The 14700-nt window shown below is 40.2% G+C and overlaps 1 protein-coding gene across 7 annotated transcripts in view; it reads right to left on the bottom strand.

Moving 5' to 3' along the window:
- The window catches only part of NABP1 (nucleic acid binding protein 1), a 31575-nt gene extending 23850 nt beyond the window's left edge, over nucleotides 1-7725 (bottom strand). For 2 of the 7 annotated variants that reach the window (XR_009741152.1, XR_009741153.1), the window contains exons 1-6: nucleotides 6327-6626; nucleotides 6021-6211; nucleotides 5585-5723; nucleotides 2654-2725; nucleotides 902-977; nucleotides 191-263 (exon numbers count right to left, since the gene is read on the bottom strand). Coding sequence is in view for 3 of the 7 variants with exons in the window: in XM_061440630.1 (XP_061296614.1) it covers nucleotides 5693-5723; nucleotides 6327-6802 (507 nt within the window). In the remaining 4 variants the exon portion in view is untranslated. Of the gene's footprint in view, nucleotides 1-190; nucleotides 264-901; nucleotides 978-2653; nucleotides 2726-5584; nucleotides 5724-6020; nucleotides 6212-6326 lie in introns of those variants that run through there. The other 5 variants (XR_009741151.1, XR_009741149.1, XM_061440599.1 and 2 more) reach the window with 4 other exon arrangements.
- Nucleotides 7726-14700: the final 6975 nt, after the last annotated feature.

Below are 14700 nucleotides of genomic sequence, written 5' to 3'. Positions count from 1 at the left end.
AATGTGCACAATAAATTAGCTTAAGAGGGTATCAGTTTTTTCTAGAAAAATTAGTTATTTGAGAATTCCCTCTTTCACAGTACTTTCCCTTTTAGTTCTAATTTTTGCCTAAAGACAATTTTTTTTGCATAAGAGATTCCCTTAATTCTTATACCTGATTACAAATACGCCCAAAAAAAAAAAATCTTACCCATTGGTCCAAATGTACCTGTACCCACATTGTTACTATTATTCATGGAATTATTCTTCTGTTCATTGTGTGCCTGTAAAAAAAAAGTTTTAACTTAATCAAATGAAGATTTCAAAACAAATATATAACAATGCATCCATTCTTTTTTTTTAATTTCAAGGCTTTTTAAAACAATTTTTAAATTTTATTTTTAATTGGAGGATAAATTGCTTTACAATGTTGTATTGATTTCTGCTGTACAACTCAAATCTGACATAACTATTGTATGTGTGTGTGTGTGTGTCCCCTCCCTTTTGAACCTCCCTCCCACCAGTCACCCAGTCCCACCCTCCAAGGCTGTCACAGAGCGCCAGGCTGGGCTCCCTGTGTCATACAGCAGCTTCCCATTAACTGTTTTACACACGGTAATGTATATATCGCAATGCTACTTGCTCAATTCGTCCCACCCTCTCCTTCCCCCACTCTGTCCATCAGTCCATTTTCCACGTTTTTGTCTCCATTCCTTCCCTGCAAATAGGTTCATCAGCACCATTTCAGATCCTATACAGACTCACAAAACACATAAAATGAAAATGACCTTTAAAAGATTCTTTTTAAAACTGTCTCCATTATACTTAGGATATGAAAAGCTTGGAAACCTAGCCATAGAATTATATTACACAGTCAAATTAGCCTAATCATAAAAACAGACAATACATTTGGATTAATTACCCCTTTGTTCTGTTGTCCTCGATAATCTGGGTTAGGTTCACTGAAATTTGGCAATTCTGAATAAACCATACAAAATCTGAAAGACAATAAAGGACAATTTGAATGATTTCTGAAATAATCAACCTTTATATAGTATGCATAACTGACAGGAATAAAGAACTTAGATGTCAATGAATTAACCAAACAGCAATATGCTAACTCTATTCATTTACAATAAAACTTCCTAAAAGCTTTGTTTCATTAGGAAAAAAAATCTCAAATACTTGATTGTCGACAATGTTAAAAAACATTCTATTTTGTATTTTAGTTCTAATTCTGTACTGCAAAAATTAAATGTCAAAGATCAAGGACACAGAAACACATCTTTGTCCTATTTTTCCACACAGGCTGACTGATGCCTCTGAACCATGTATAGGGTTCCAGAGTGGTTTTTCCAGCAGTGGTGATGGATTTGCACTGATCCACTCACGCACTCTCATCCAGTCATAGTCATTCTTTGACCAATCACTGTGAATCTGCAAAGATAATCATTCAAGGTTAAAAGTGGATTTTACAGGCATTAATAAAAGACAACTGGCTATCAAGAAAACAGTTTATCCCAAGCCTTATCAACTGACTATGGTATATATTAGTTAACATTACACATAAGCATTTCTTAGCTCAACCCACAAATTAAAATCAGTTTTGGTAACTCCTATACTGACCCCAACACAAAGTCACTATGCATTGAGTGACCTCCAGTGGTTCTTCATGTAACTGACCTCCATTATTATAAATACTGTACATGTATGTGAAGGTTGAGTCAGAATCCGACATCTTTCTGTAATACTAACGCTAAGACCTCTCATAGCACATTGCTCTAGCATTACTCTAAATATGAACAGAAGTGAACTCTAATTTTCCTCCTAGCGGAAGCAGTGTTACCAATTTATTATCTTTAAAAGCTTAAAAAAAAAAAAAAGCTCAAAGACTGCTTATTCTTCCCAAAGTATCTTATGCCTGCAGTATAGAAAACATTCTTCCTTTGTTTTCTGGTGCCATTTGTGGCTTCTCCCTTTAGATATCCTCTATTTTGATAGATATTAAGTAGGTGTCCTAGGCATAAACCAAGTAGAATGGACTTAATGGTCTGGTTCACTGCCTACACCATACTTCATGAGTACATCCCAAATGTCTAGGCCAGTGTGGAGACTGAACTACCTTTACACCCCTAGAGAGGATGGTTCCTCCAAGTCAAGGTGGAGATTACCATGGTAGTAGTTTAGGAAGCTCACACTGTGGCAGCCTGTCCAGTACCTAGACTGGATAAATACAGGACTTCAATTGTCACTGCTTCAAGTCCCTTTACATATGGGTACATATTCACCCATAAACAGAGAAAGAGAAAAATTAAACTTACTGCCTAAAACTAATACTCAGCTTCTTAACTGAAAATTCACTAGATGACAGAGTTTACTTCAAATGGTACTTGTGACACCTGAAAGATAAACGTTCCCAAAGCCGACAGAAATGGTCCCACGGGGGATCGTCTCAAGTTCAGCTTCTTAATGCTCTTTGCCAGGAAAAACTGACATTCTCAACCACAGGAAACAGTACTGATAGCTGTTCAACTAGCACATACACAGAAAGTTAAGCTGCTGGAAGCATTCAGTCTACCAGTCAAAAAAGAGGTGCATACTTCATACCTACCAGTTATTCTGTTGATATTATCTGTAATTTATTCAATTATATGAAACATATTTTAATACTTACTCCCCAATTTTCTGAAGTTCTCCACCCCTTCCAGTATAAAGTGTCAGACATCCTTTCCACATGGATGCATACCTAGGAAGAAAAGAAACATCAGTTCTATGGAAATATCTGTTTCCTTCGACTTCAGTAAATTTTTATACTGTGTTTTTTGTACTGGGGTGCAGGTAGGGCTCAAGCCCTGTCTCTGCCATTGATTAACTTGTTACTTACTAAATGTGAAGAAAAATCTACTGCCAAATTTTGATATAATTAAATAACTAACCCTAGAAAATAGAAGTCTTTTTGCAAAGGAAGCATTATTATACTCCAAAGATCACATCTTTAGTCAATTAACAAAGGGAGAACTTTCAAACTACAGAGACTTAATCAGAAATTACTTTATTCAATCACAGGACATATAACATCTACATCCCAGTGTTTAATTTTACACTTACGTAATTGGTCTACCAGATATTGGTAAAATAGTTTTTCTTTTGCCTCTAAAAACAGGCTAGCATGTGTTATTCCTAAGTTACTAAAAATTCAGTATATTTAATCAAGGAAGGGGCTAAAAAACTAAGATCATAATCTTACACTGATTTGTTTTTCCAAATTCCCTATTTTTAGCAACAACAGCTGAACATGTAAACAATTTTGAATTCAAATAGTACCATTAGACAAAATAATCTTATACACAAATCTATGAAAAATGTTAGTATTATAAAATAAGCCCAAGGCTTGTTTCTTTGTACAACTACTATTAAGTTTCATGATTTAGAAAGATACATTAAAACCAAGCATTACTTAACTAAGTACAGTGATGGTTTATCTTTTAATACAAGTTAATAAAATTCTTCTAGTCTCACATTATGTATTTCTTCTCATTTAGTAAATGTTATTTATTAAAGATTCCATTCATCACTGTTACACAAAAAACTAACTGAGGAGACAGTGCACTAATATCTTCCCTTATTAAGGTAAAAATTAACACCTACTTTGAGAGAAAATTTGAACTTACTGCAACTAAAACAGTTCAGTTCAGTCGCTCAGTTGTGTCCGACTCTTTGCAATCCCATGAATTACAGCACTAAAACATTTAACTTTCACTTATTTCAGGAATGAGATCAATGTTTGCAGGATTTTCTGATATGCATGTCAATATTCAAATTACTATTATTGAGATGTATACCTTTCTTCCAAAGCTTCTGTTGTTAGATTTAACAAGAATTTAAGGGCCTTACAAATAGGCCAGACTCCACTGGATATGTTACTTTAGTAAGTAAGGTATGCGTGCTAAGTTGCTTTAGTTGTGTCCAACTCTTCGTGACCCCACGGACTGTCGTAGTCTGCCAGGCTCCTCTGTTAATAGGATTCTCCGGGCAGGAATACTGGAGTGGGTTGCTATATCCTTCTCTAGCGGATCTTCCCAACCCAGGGACTGAACCCATGTCTCTTAATGTCTCCTGCACTGGCAGACAGGTTCATTACCACTAGCACCACCTGGGATTCCCATTTTACAGAAAAGTTGAGAAAACGTAGTAACTTCAAGATTAAACAGAAGTTAGAAAATAGTAGATTTCTTTGGGTTTGAACTTTTCTTTACACTGTACTCCTCGGTAACTATACTTCTTAAGATCCTACAGATACTACTTGGCTACTGACAGTTTTTCCACAGTTTTTTTGATGGACACATCTAAGTATTTAATGTGCAAATATGCGATAATCGAAATGAGAAGCTGTTTATAGTGTATAAAATAACTTCTAATCACTGGATGAGATACTTTGGCAGCCAAAAAACTTTAATGATGCTAATTTTCACCCTACCCTCCCTGGTAGAAATTCTCTTTTGTGCAAGTTAAAACTGTGGAAGTTTAAAAGACTTAACCAGTGTCATGAGTCACAGTGTATGAGAAAAAAATGTCTAAGTCCTGACTCTCACTTCCTTCTTTGATGATACTCTGCCTCACTTCCTGAAGGTGCTGTAAGACCTGTAAGATACTATTAAAGGGCTCTTAAGTTCCTACTTTCAGGGTGATCCAACACTTTTCTGAGATTCTATTCACTAAGCTAACATCAATCTCCACCCACTTTTCCTACAGTTATGACCAATGAATTATTATAATTCTGTAAACCAAAAAGCTTCCAAAATCTAAAGATCCTTCTCTAGCATTTTATCTAAGTTAAAAACTTGGTAAATCTTGGTAAACGCAGTCTAACTTATAACCTCCCCCACCACCCCTCCAAAAGAATGTACTAAACTATTTTTAAAAACCAGTCTGCCAAGTAACTCTTTTGGACAGAGGTATCATAGATATCTTTCTGTCAAACATTTTCTGCACAACATTCTGGTTTTTGTGCAACACTGACCTTACAACAGTGGGCAAAAGGAATCATATTCAAGAATGTACCTTCCAGATATTGTAAACTTCCTTTCAATTTTTACATCCGTGTACAAATTTGACACACTACAAAACCGGCTAAATTCTCCAGCTACAACCTCAATTTAAGTACACACGGTCTAAATGTGTATACAAATAAAACATGGGTAGACTTCAAAAGTTATTAAAAGGGGGAAAGGTTGGGGAAATAAACTAAGTGACAACTACATTATATAGAAAAAAGATGAAATATTAACTATGTCAGTTTTAATAGTCTACTAAAAAGACTGAATAATTCTAGAATGGTATTTAAAAACCTACCTAATTTGTAAACAAGGTGTGGCTAGATTCCCAGCTGAAACTGGGAAACTTTTAAAGGCAAAGGTGTTACATCCCAATGCCGTCCACCATCTCAGGTTAATATCAATGGGGCTCAAAAATCCTCGGAGTGGCCCACAGAAAACACTAAACTTTATCCAGAACTTGCCAAGGAGCCGGGCGTCAGCCAACTCGGATTCTGCAGACTCCTACTTTGGAGGCGCACTCATTCCCCAACCCTTTTAAGCACACCTACCCTCTGGTCAACCGAATAATATCCCCTGGCTGTATAAGACCTCCGATTTCATCCCACACGGAAATAGTGATGCTGCCAGTTTTATCTGCTACTTTGCATGATCTCACTTCATGGCCGTCTTTGGTTTTGGTCACGCGTCCTGTAAAAATTTAAAAATCAAAGGGGGAGGGGTGTATTAGATAATGAGGACTTCCAAAAAGCTAACTCCTCCTCCGGGATCAAAATGCACCTGAAAGGTGGTGGGTAGAGGCAGAGCCCCGGGTTCTCGCCGCAGGCGGGCTACCGAGCCGGCGGGGGCCAACGGGGCCACGTGGATGGGGGAGGGGAGAAGCGAGGGAGGAGAGGGGGAGGGGAGCCCCGGGCTCGCAGCGGCGGTGCCCTTCCCTCCTGTCCCGGGACGCACAGGGCGGCGGGGCGGGCTGCGGACCTCACTTACCTATCTCCAGGACAATAAAGACGACATTTAAGTTTTTCAGTCCGGGCTTAATATCTTTTATAAAAAGAGGGGGGTCCCTGACCCCGTTCATATTGAGGCAGGTGCGGCTACGCTGCGGAGACTCGGGTGGGGAGGGAGCCGGACAAAGCTTCCCACCCACCCCGGGCCAGGGGCGAGGGCGGAGGGGCGACCTTGGGCGGGGGTGGCGAGAGAAGGGGGAGAAAGCGGTTAGTCAGGGACCGAGGAAACCAGTCCAGACGGCACTGAGCCTAAAAAAGGGGGAGGGGAAAAAAAAAAAGCGCTCACAAGTTTAAAAGAAAAAAAGACGAACCACTCCGCACACCAACCCCGCTCCCAACGGGGCGACAGGAAGGCAAGCGTGAGAACTGCCCCCTTCTTTGGATAAAAGGAAGAAAAAAAGGCAGCGAGAGGACGCCTCTGTCCTGAGTCCCGCTGACACACAGACACGGGCGCGTGCCCTGTCCGTCCCGGACTCCGGGGAGGGTTGGGCTGTAACAGCGAACCCGGAGCAGAGACCGAGTCACCGAACACCCAGCGTCCCAAACACCGACTGCGGAACGCGCCCGCGCGCCCGCAGGACCCTCGGGTCGCCCCGCCCCTTGTGACGTCACCCGGCGTCGGCACGCCCGACGACCCGCCCTCCAGCCTCCGGGGAAGGGAAGCCAGGGAGCAGAAACCAGCGAGAGACGCGCGCGCAGCATCCCTGGTTCCTCCCTCGTTCTTCCTAGCGCTGTGAGCGTAGGCCCCGCCTCCTCAGCCATCCAATCGGCTCTCGGCCTCACCCCACCCTCCTCCCGCTTCCGCCGTCGCTACGTAGCGTCAGTTTTACCCATCCGTATCTTCCTTCTTCACATTACTGCCCGTGGCTGTGGAACTTCTGGGCTTACGTACATTTTTCCCCCCTCAGAGTTCAGTCTTCCACCCCCTCTGTTTAGTTTCGCCGTCACGGGGACCAGTTGCTGTGTTTTAAGATCCAGCGGGAACGTCAGAAAGTATGCAGTTGAGTAAGAACAAGGTTTAGGCGAGGGTGGTGGTTCTGGGTTGAAAGAGAAAGTAGGGGTGGATCCTTAGGTATAAAGCTGTGATTTTAGGGCCGGAAAAGAAGTTAGAGATCATTTTAACCGGCACATTTTAAAGCATTTTCAAACGGAGATCCAGAAAGGTGAGGGCTTCCCCGTGGCTCATAGGTAAAGAATCCGCCTGCAGTGCAAGAGACCGGTTCAATCCCTGGGTCGGTAAGATCTCCTGGAGGAGGGCATGGCAACCCACTCCATTATTCTTGCCTGGAAAATCCCATGGACAGAGGGATCTGATGGGCTATAGTCCATAGGGTCGCAAAGAGTCAGACATGACTGAAGCGACTGAGCACGCCAGAAAGGTGAGGTAGGTTGCTGAAGGTCACCTAGTAACTTTGTGAGCAAGCAGGGCGTCAGCACAAGTTGTCCGACTTAGACTTCGTGTTTTGCACTCTATAGTGCTAGGCAGATAAATTATTTTGCAGATTTATTTTTCCTTACTCTTCTCTCAGGTTACACCGTTTCACCATTTTCTTTATGCTTGTTTTTTAGTAGACTTTTTTTTTTTTGGCACAGTTTTATGTTCACAGCAAAAGTTATGAAGGTACATAGATTTCCCTCACACTCTACACCTGCACGTGCATAACCTCTCCCCATTATCAGTATTCCCCCCCAGAGTGGTACCTTTGTTGCAGTTGATGAATCTAAATTAATACGTCACCCAAAGTCCATAATTTACCTTAGGGTCAGCTCTTGGTGTTGTGCATTGTATAAATGTATAATACATTTATAATATTATACATTGGATAAATGTATAATGTGTATTCACCATTATAGTATCATACTGAGTAGTTTCACCACCCTAAAAATATTGTGTGCCACCTATTCATCCTTCCCTCTCCCCTAATCCCTGACAACTACTGATATTTAAATGTCTTCATTTCCCAGTGTGTCATGTAGTTGAAATCATACAGTATGTAGTTTTTTCATATTCTCTTCTTTCACTTTTTCCACATTTAAATTTCCTCCATGTCATGACCTATCAAGTCACGCATCTGTTTTCTACATGCAAAACAACTGTGTAATAGCAGTGAGAAACCCTGAAACATTATAACCTGGGGAGAGAAAAGAGTAAATTTTTCTTTATGTTATGTAGTGAAAGGGATGTATGCTTTAAAACAAACCTGAGCTTGCAATAGTTACCAGCTGTGTGACCTTTAGGACAATTGACTAAGCTTTCTGGTCATAATTGAATCATCCAAAAATAAAAGGATGCCTACTTCACAGAGCATCACATGGACTCATAAATTATCCGATGTGTATGTGTACAAGCTAAGTCGCTTTAGTTGTGTCCGACTCTGTGACCCTATGGACTGTAGCCTGCCAGGCTCCTCCGTCCATTGGATTCTCCAGGCAAGAATACTGGCGTGGATTATCATGCCCTCCTGCAGGTAATCTTCTGATCCAGAGATTAAACCTCCATCTCATGTCTCCTGCATAGACAGGTGAGTTCTTCACCACTCTGCCACCTGGGAAGCCCCAAATTGTCCAATAGTGCCTAACAAATAGTAGATACTCAAGGAATATTTTCCCCCTGGCTATCCTATAATTCTGTGATTGTTAATTTTTATCCCCATTTTACAGATGATGAAATTCACCTGAGACCACATAGCCAGGGAAGGCCAAAAAGAAAGAAAGAAAGTGAAGTCACTCAGTCATGTCCAACTCTTTGGGAGCCCGTGGACTGTAGTCTACCAGTCTCCTCCGTTCATGGGATTCTCCAGGCAAGAGTACTGGAGTGGGTTGCCATTTCCTTCTCCAGGGGATCTTCCCAACCCAGGGATTAAACCCAGGTCTCCCACATTGCAGACAGACGCTTTACCCTCTGAGCCACCAGGGAAGCCCAAGGCTAAACTGAGTTTTGAATCTAGGCAATCTTTACCCCAGAGCCTTCCAGCCTAAAGGTAATTTTTAGAGTTAAATTGCAATGGTGGAATTATGAGTCAAAAAGCAGAGTAAAGAAATGAAAGTATTAGCAGCAAGATAGTGCTTTAAAGAATCTTTAATTATCTGAAATGGTAACATATGTTAAGAATATCAGAGAATTTAGTTGGCAGAAGACTTAATTTTTCCTTGAATCTTTCTGAATATTTTTATCTCAACCACACCATTTCCCAAACATCTACAAACAAGCAGCATAGATATATTACAGCACAAGAAATGAGTTTCAACAATAATAACAACAGTAGCAGGAGAGTCAAGACATTCTTAAGAAACTTTCAGTTCATGGACAAATAAGGTCCAATGTGCCAAAGACACTGATGTAATGCTGGAAAATGGTATAATATAAGCATGATTTCAATATCAAATAAATAATGAAACATGTTAATTAATGTTAGAACTACATCCAACATTAGGGCTCCCATAGACTACCAGTCTGGATCAGAAGCTCTCATTCTGTCATTATTATCTGATGTGACTTGATGCTTCAACTAGGTTTTTCTCAAGCTATATTCTTCAACACAGACCAAAAAAAAAAAAAAAATTCTCACAGAAGCAACGTTTAAATCAGACCCTCTTTTTTGTTTTCTGAAGGTCTGACCAAATCTTTAAAATATTTATGGATAAGAAACCAATTAAGAATGTTCCGCTGAGTTGTGGCCCTGAGTTTGGGCAAAGAAAGTTAGCCACTCCCTAAACCCGGGGTCATTTGTTTCCAGAAAGGGGATTAGGTAGGACTCCTCAAACCAATTTTACAGACATTTATAAATACGAACCAGCTACTTGGGAAGCCAGCCCCACAAAAGCAGAAGCTGGTGCTCAGAGGCACAGCCCAGCCCTGTGCTTCCCCCACAGGACAGAATTCTATTGAACATCTCTCACTTCCTTCTCTACTAACTCAGCAGTTCTCAGAAAGGAAATGGCAACAAGTGCTTTCTCATTCACCAAAACTAAAGGCAGTCTTAAGAAATAAACTGAAGTGGGCATTTCAGTAATTCTTCAACCTAGGTCAGTTTTAAATTATTGATCACTCCTCAAGGGTGGTGGTTAATTAAAAAAAAAAAGGTATCTGGAAGAGTGACTATTGCCACCCAGATAACCTTTCTTAATATTACCATTCAGTGAAATAAATAAAGATTCATCACTCTGCCCAGCCATTTAGATCATAAGGACTATATTGCTGATTCTTTACTATAGTTACAAGATTACTTCAAGGTGTTGCTTCTAAGACTAGTTTTCTGTAGGGTTTTCTCATTTTCATAGCCCAAACATAGACTTATTCTGAGATGATGATAAGTTTATGCCCAGAACCTCAACACCACTACTCTGCATAAAGAAGATATTGCTTAGTGAGATCCGGAACAATACAGAAGTGCATCCATTAAGATCCTGTGCATAAGTTTGGCCAGGACCCACTACCCATGCTCACTACTAGGTTCTGGTTTCTGGGACCCCAATGGTTATTTTCACTTTCTTTGTACTATCCATCTCTTTTAAACTATTACAACATCAAGAGAACACCTGGCCAAGGCCTGTTTGGTACTAGACATATTGTGTGGTGAAATTAACGATTAAAAAACTAACAAGAACTACAGTGTTCTCACACATCACAGAGATAATCCACTTTGTAGCATGATTGGCAAGGTCCAAAAAAAGGCCTTGTGTGCTCAGCTGTGTCTGACTCTTTGTGACCCCATGGATTGTGGCCCACCAGGCTCCTCTGTCCATGGGATTTTCCAGGCAACAATACTAGAATGGGCTGCCATTTCCTACTCCAAGGAATCTTATCGACCCAGGAACCAAACCTTTGTCTCTTGTGTCTCCTGTATTAGCAGACAGATTCTTTACCACTGTACAACCTGGGAAGCCCAGTAAGTGTGGTGACATTTTATCTGATCCCTAATGTCTAGTTGTGTGGGGGCAGTGAGGTTAGTTTGGGAGGAATAACTTTGTAGTTTCCCTTGGGAAGAAATGCATCCCTGAATGAGTTAATTCAACTCAGCTACATTATCTTTTTAATGACAGAGTGAATGACTTTCACTTCTGTGTTCTAAGCTTTCAAGTGTACCACACATGTAAATGTATGCCTGAATTTATTATTTATTCAGCTGAAAAAATATTTTTGGCAACTGATTGAACTCAAAACTAATACAATTATTTCTTTATTGGTAGAAGGTTTATCTGCTGCTGCTGCTAAGTCGCATCTGTCGTGTCCGACTCTGTGCGACCCCATAGACGGCAGCCCACCAGGCTCCGCCGTCCTTGATATTCTCCAGGCAAGAACACTGGAGTGGGTTGCCATTTCCTTCTCCAATGCATGAAAGTGAAAAATGAAAGTGAAGTCGTTCAGTCGTGTCTGACTCTTCTCGACCCCATGGACTGTAGACCACCAGGCTCCTCCATCCATGGGATTTTTCAGGCAAGAGTACTGGAGTGGGGTGCCATTGCCTTCTCCGAAGGTTTATCTAACTGGAGTATATATCATACTCCTTATCCTTAAAAGGATGTTATAGAAAATGCTACAAATCATGCATACAAATCGAGCATAAGAAGGCTTCTGTAAAATCAAAAGTCCTTTTCATATTATATACCTAGACACTTTAGGAAGAATTACTTGTTGTTTGCTAATGTTTCTCAGCATCCCATGTTGCTGTAGACTTAATGTTTGTGTCCTTAGTGTTTGTGTGAAATCTAGTCACCAATGTTTTAGTATTTGGAGGTGAGATCTTTGAAAGATGCTTAGGTATAGAAGACAGAGCCCTTATAGGTATAATTAATCCTCCTATTAAAAAAAAGACACCAAGGAGCTTCCTTGCTCCTCTCACTATGTAAGGTCCAACAAAAAGACATGTCTGTGAGCCAGGAGGCAGTTTCTCACCAGATACCAAATCTGCCAATACCTTGATCGTGGACTTTCCAGCCAACAGAATTGTGAAATATTTATATTTCTCAATGACTATTCTTTAGAAATTAAGCCACCAGTCTATGGTATTCTGTTATAGCAGCCCCTACAGACTAAGACATTTATAAAAAATAATAAATGACAATTTTATTTTAAAAATTAAAAAAAAAAAAACAGCTCTCCTGGTTTCAGAGGCCTGTTTTTTGCTCTAGCTGGCCCTACAATAAGCATGTAACAGTTTGCCCTAACATCATGCCTGACACCTGTTGGGAGTGGAAGACTTGATGACTCTTTATGAAATTTTGACTTATTATCTCAGTTTCTCTATAATAAAAATAAATGTTTTCTTCTTTCCTAGCATTATGACCTTGCTACATGTGCTCTTCTTTCACACACGTGCACACACACACCAATAAACCAGTAGGAAGAGATGGAAAATATTCCTATAATCTAAATAAGAGATTTTCGTGCATAAACATAGAGTATTCCAGTTGCAAAGATGCTTATAGATAATGTACTCTTAGCCCTTAATTTTGTTTGTGAAAAAATACAGGCCCACAGATTTGAACAGAATTACCATCACAGCCCCTAATGAATTAATGGCTCTCAGTACTAATCATCAAAGGCTGCTAATATATAACAAGAGAGACAACTAATCCAAACCAATTAAATCAGAATCTCTGAAGGTGGGATTCAGGCATAAATATATTTCAAACCCCTCAGATAATTAATATGTTCTCAAACCAAGTTTGAAAACCAAAACAGGTTAAAAGATTTCTGTCACTGTTGTTCAGAATATTTCCTTTCTTTTTCATATACCTATTAAAAGTCTGGAACAGTACATATTTTCTTTATATCAGCTTGGAAAATCCAAGATAAACTGATAAATTTCTAGAAGTGAAGTTACTCACTGAGTAAGACTAACTATATGTATAGTTAGTCTTCCATATCTGCAGGTTCTGTATCTAGAGATTCAACCAACCTTGGGGGCGCATAGGTTATATAGAACAGTGAAGCTTGGTGCGCTGCAGTCCATAGGGTCGCAAAGAGTCCAATACAACTTAGTGACTGAACAACAACAAATGTGACAAAGACAGGAAGGGAAAAAAAGCTGCTGGGTAGGTGGGTTGATTGGCTTGAACACATGAGAAATAAAGGAATAAAAAATTAAAAAAAAAAAGAAAGAAAAAAAAAATACTATGTAACGAAGAAAAACCAAGGAGAAACAAAAACAGGACAACAACTATGTGCCAGCAGTGGGACTGCATCAGTAAAACTAATACAAACAAAATCCCTGTCTTTGTAGAGCTTACATTCTAAGGTAAATAACAGGCAATAGACCAAATCATGCATGCATGCATTGGAGAAGGAAATGGAAACCCACTCCAGTATTTGTGCCTGGAGAATCTCAGGGACAGAGGAGCCTGGTGGGCTGCCATCCATGGGGTCGCACAGAGTCGGACACAACTGAAGTGACTTAGGAGCAGCAGCAGCAAACCAAATAAATCAGTAAAATTTTATTTGTGGTTCAGTTTCTCAGTCATGTCTGACTCTGCAATCACATGCACTGCAGCAAGCTAGGCTTCCCTTCCTTCACCAACTCCCAGAGCTTGTTCAAACTCAAGTCCATTGAGTTGGTGATGCCATCCAACCATCTCATCCTCTGTGGTCCCCTTCTCCTCCTGCCTTCAGTCTTTCCCAGCATCAGGGTCTTTTCAAATGACTCAGTTCTTTGAATCAGGTGGCCAAAGTATTGGAGCTTCACCTTCAGCATCAGTCCTTCCAATGAATATTCAGGGTTGATTTCCTTTAGGATTGACTGGTTGGATCTCCTTGCAGTCCAAGGGACTCTCAAGAGCCTTCTCCAGTATCACAGTTCAACAGCATCAATTCTCTGGCACTCAGCCTTCTTTGTGGTCCAACTCTCACATCCATACATAACTGCTGAAAAAACCATAGCTTTGACTATATGGACCTTTCTTGGAAAAGTGATGTCTCTGCTTTGTAATATGCTATCTAGGTTTGTCATAGCTTTTCTTCCAAGGAGCAAGTGTCTTTTAATCTCATTGCTACAGTCACCATCTGCAGTGATTTTGAAGCCCAAGAAAATAAAGTAGCTCACCTTTCCATTGTTTCCCAATCTATTTGCCATGAACTGATGGACTGGATGTCATGATTTCAGTTTTTTGAATGTTGAGTTTTAAGCTAGCCTTTTCACTCTCCTCTTTCACCTTCATTAAGAAGCTCTTTAGTTCCTTCTCACTTTCTGCCATAAGTGTGGTGTCATCTGCATATCTGAGGTTATTGATATTTCTCCCAACAATATTGATTCCAGCTTCTGCTTCATCCAGCCCACCATTTTTCATGACGTACTCTGCATATAAGTTAAATAAGCAGAGGGACGATATACAGCCTTGACGTACTCCTTTCCCAATTTGGAACCAGTCTGTTGATCCATGTCCAATTCTAACTGTTTCTTCTTGACCTGCATACGGGTTTCCCAGGAGACAGGTAAGGTGGTGTGGTATTCCCATATCTTGAAGAATTTTCCACAGTTTGTTGCGATCCACGCAGTCAAAGGCTTTAGCATAGTCAGTGAAGCAGATATAGATGTTTTTTCTGGAATTCTCTTGCTTTTTCTATGATCCAACAGATGTTGGTAATTTGATCTCTAGTTCCTCTGCCTTTACTGAATTCAGCTGAAATATCTGGAAGTTCTTGGTTCACATACTATTGAAGC

Source organism: Bos javanicus, chromosome 2, assembly GCF_032452875.1.
Source record: "Bos javanicus breed banteng chromosome 2, ARS-OSU_banteng_1.0, whole genome shotgun sequence".
Taxonomy (NCBI): domain Eukaryota; kingdom Metazoa; phylum Chordata; class Mammalia; order Artiodactyla; family Bovidae; genus Bos; species Bos javanicus.
This window is presented reverse-complemented; position numbering and strand designations above follow the sequence as displayed.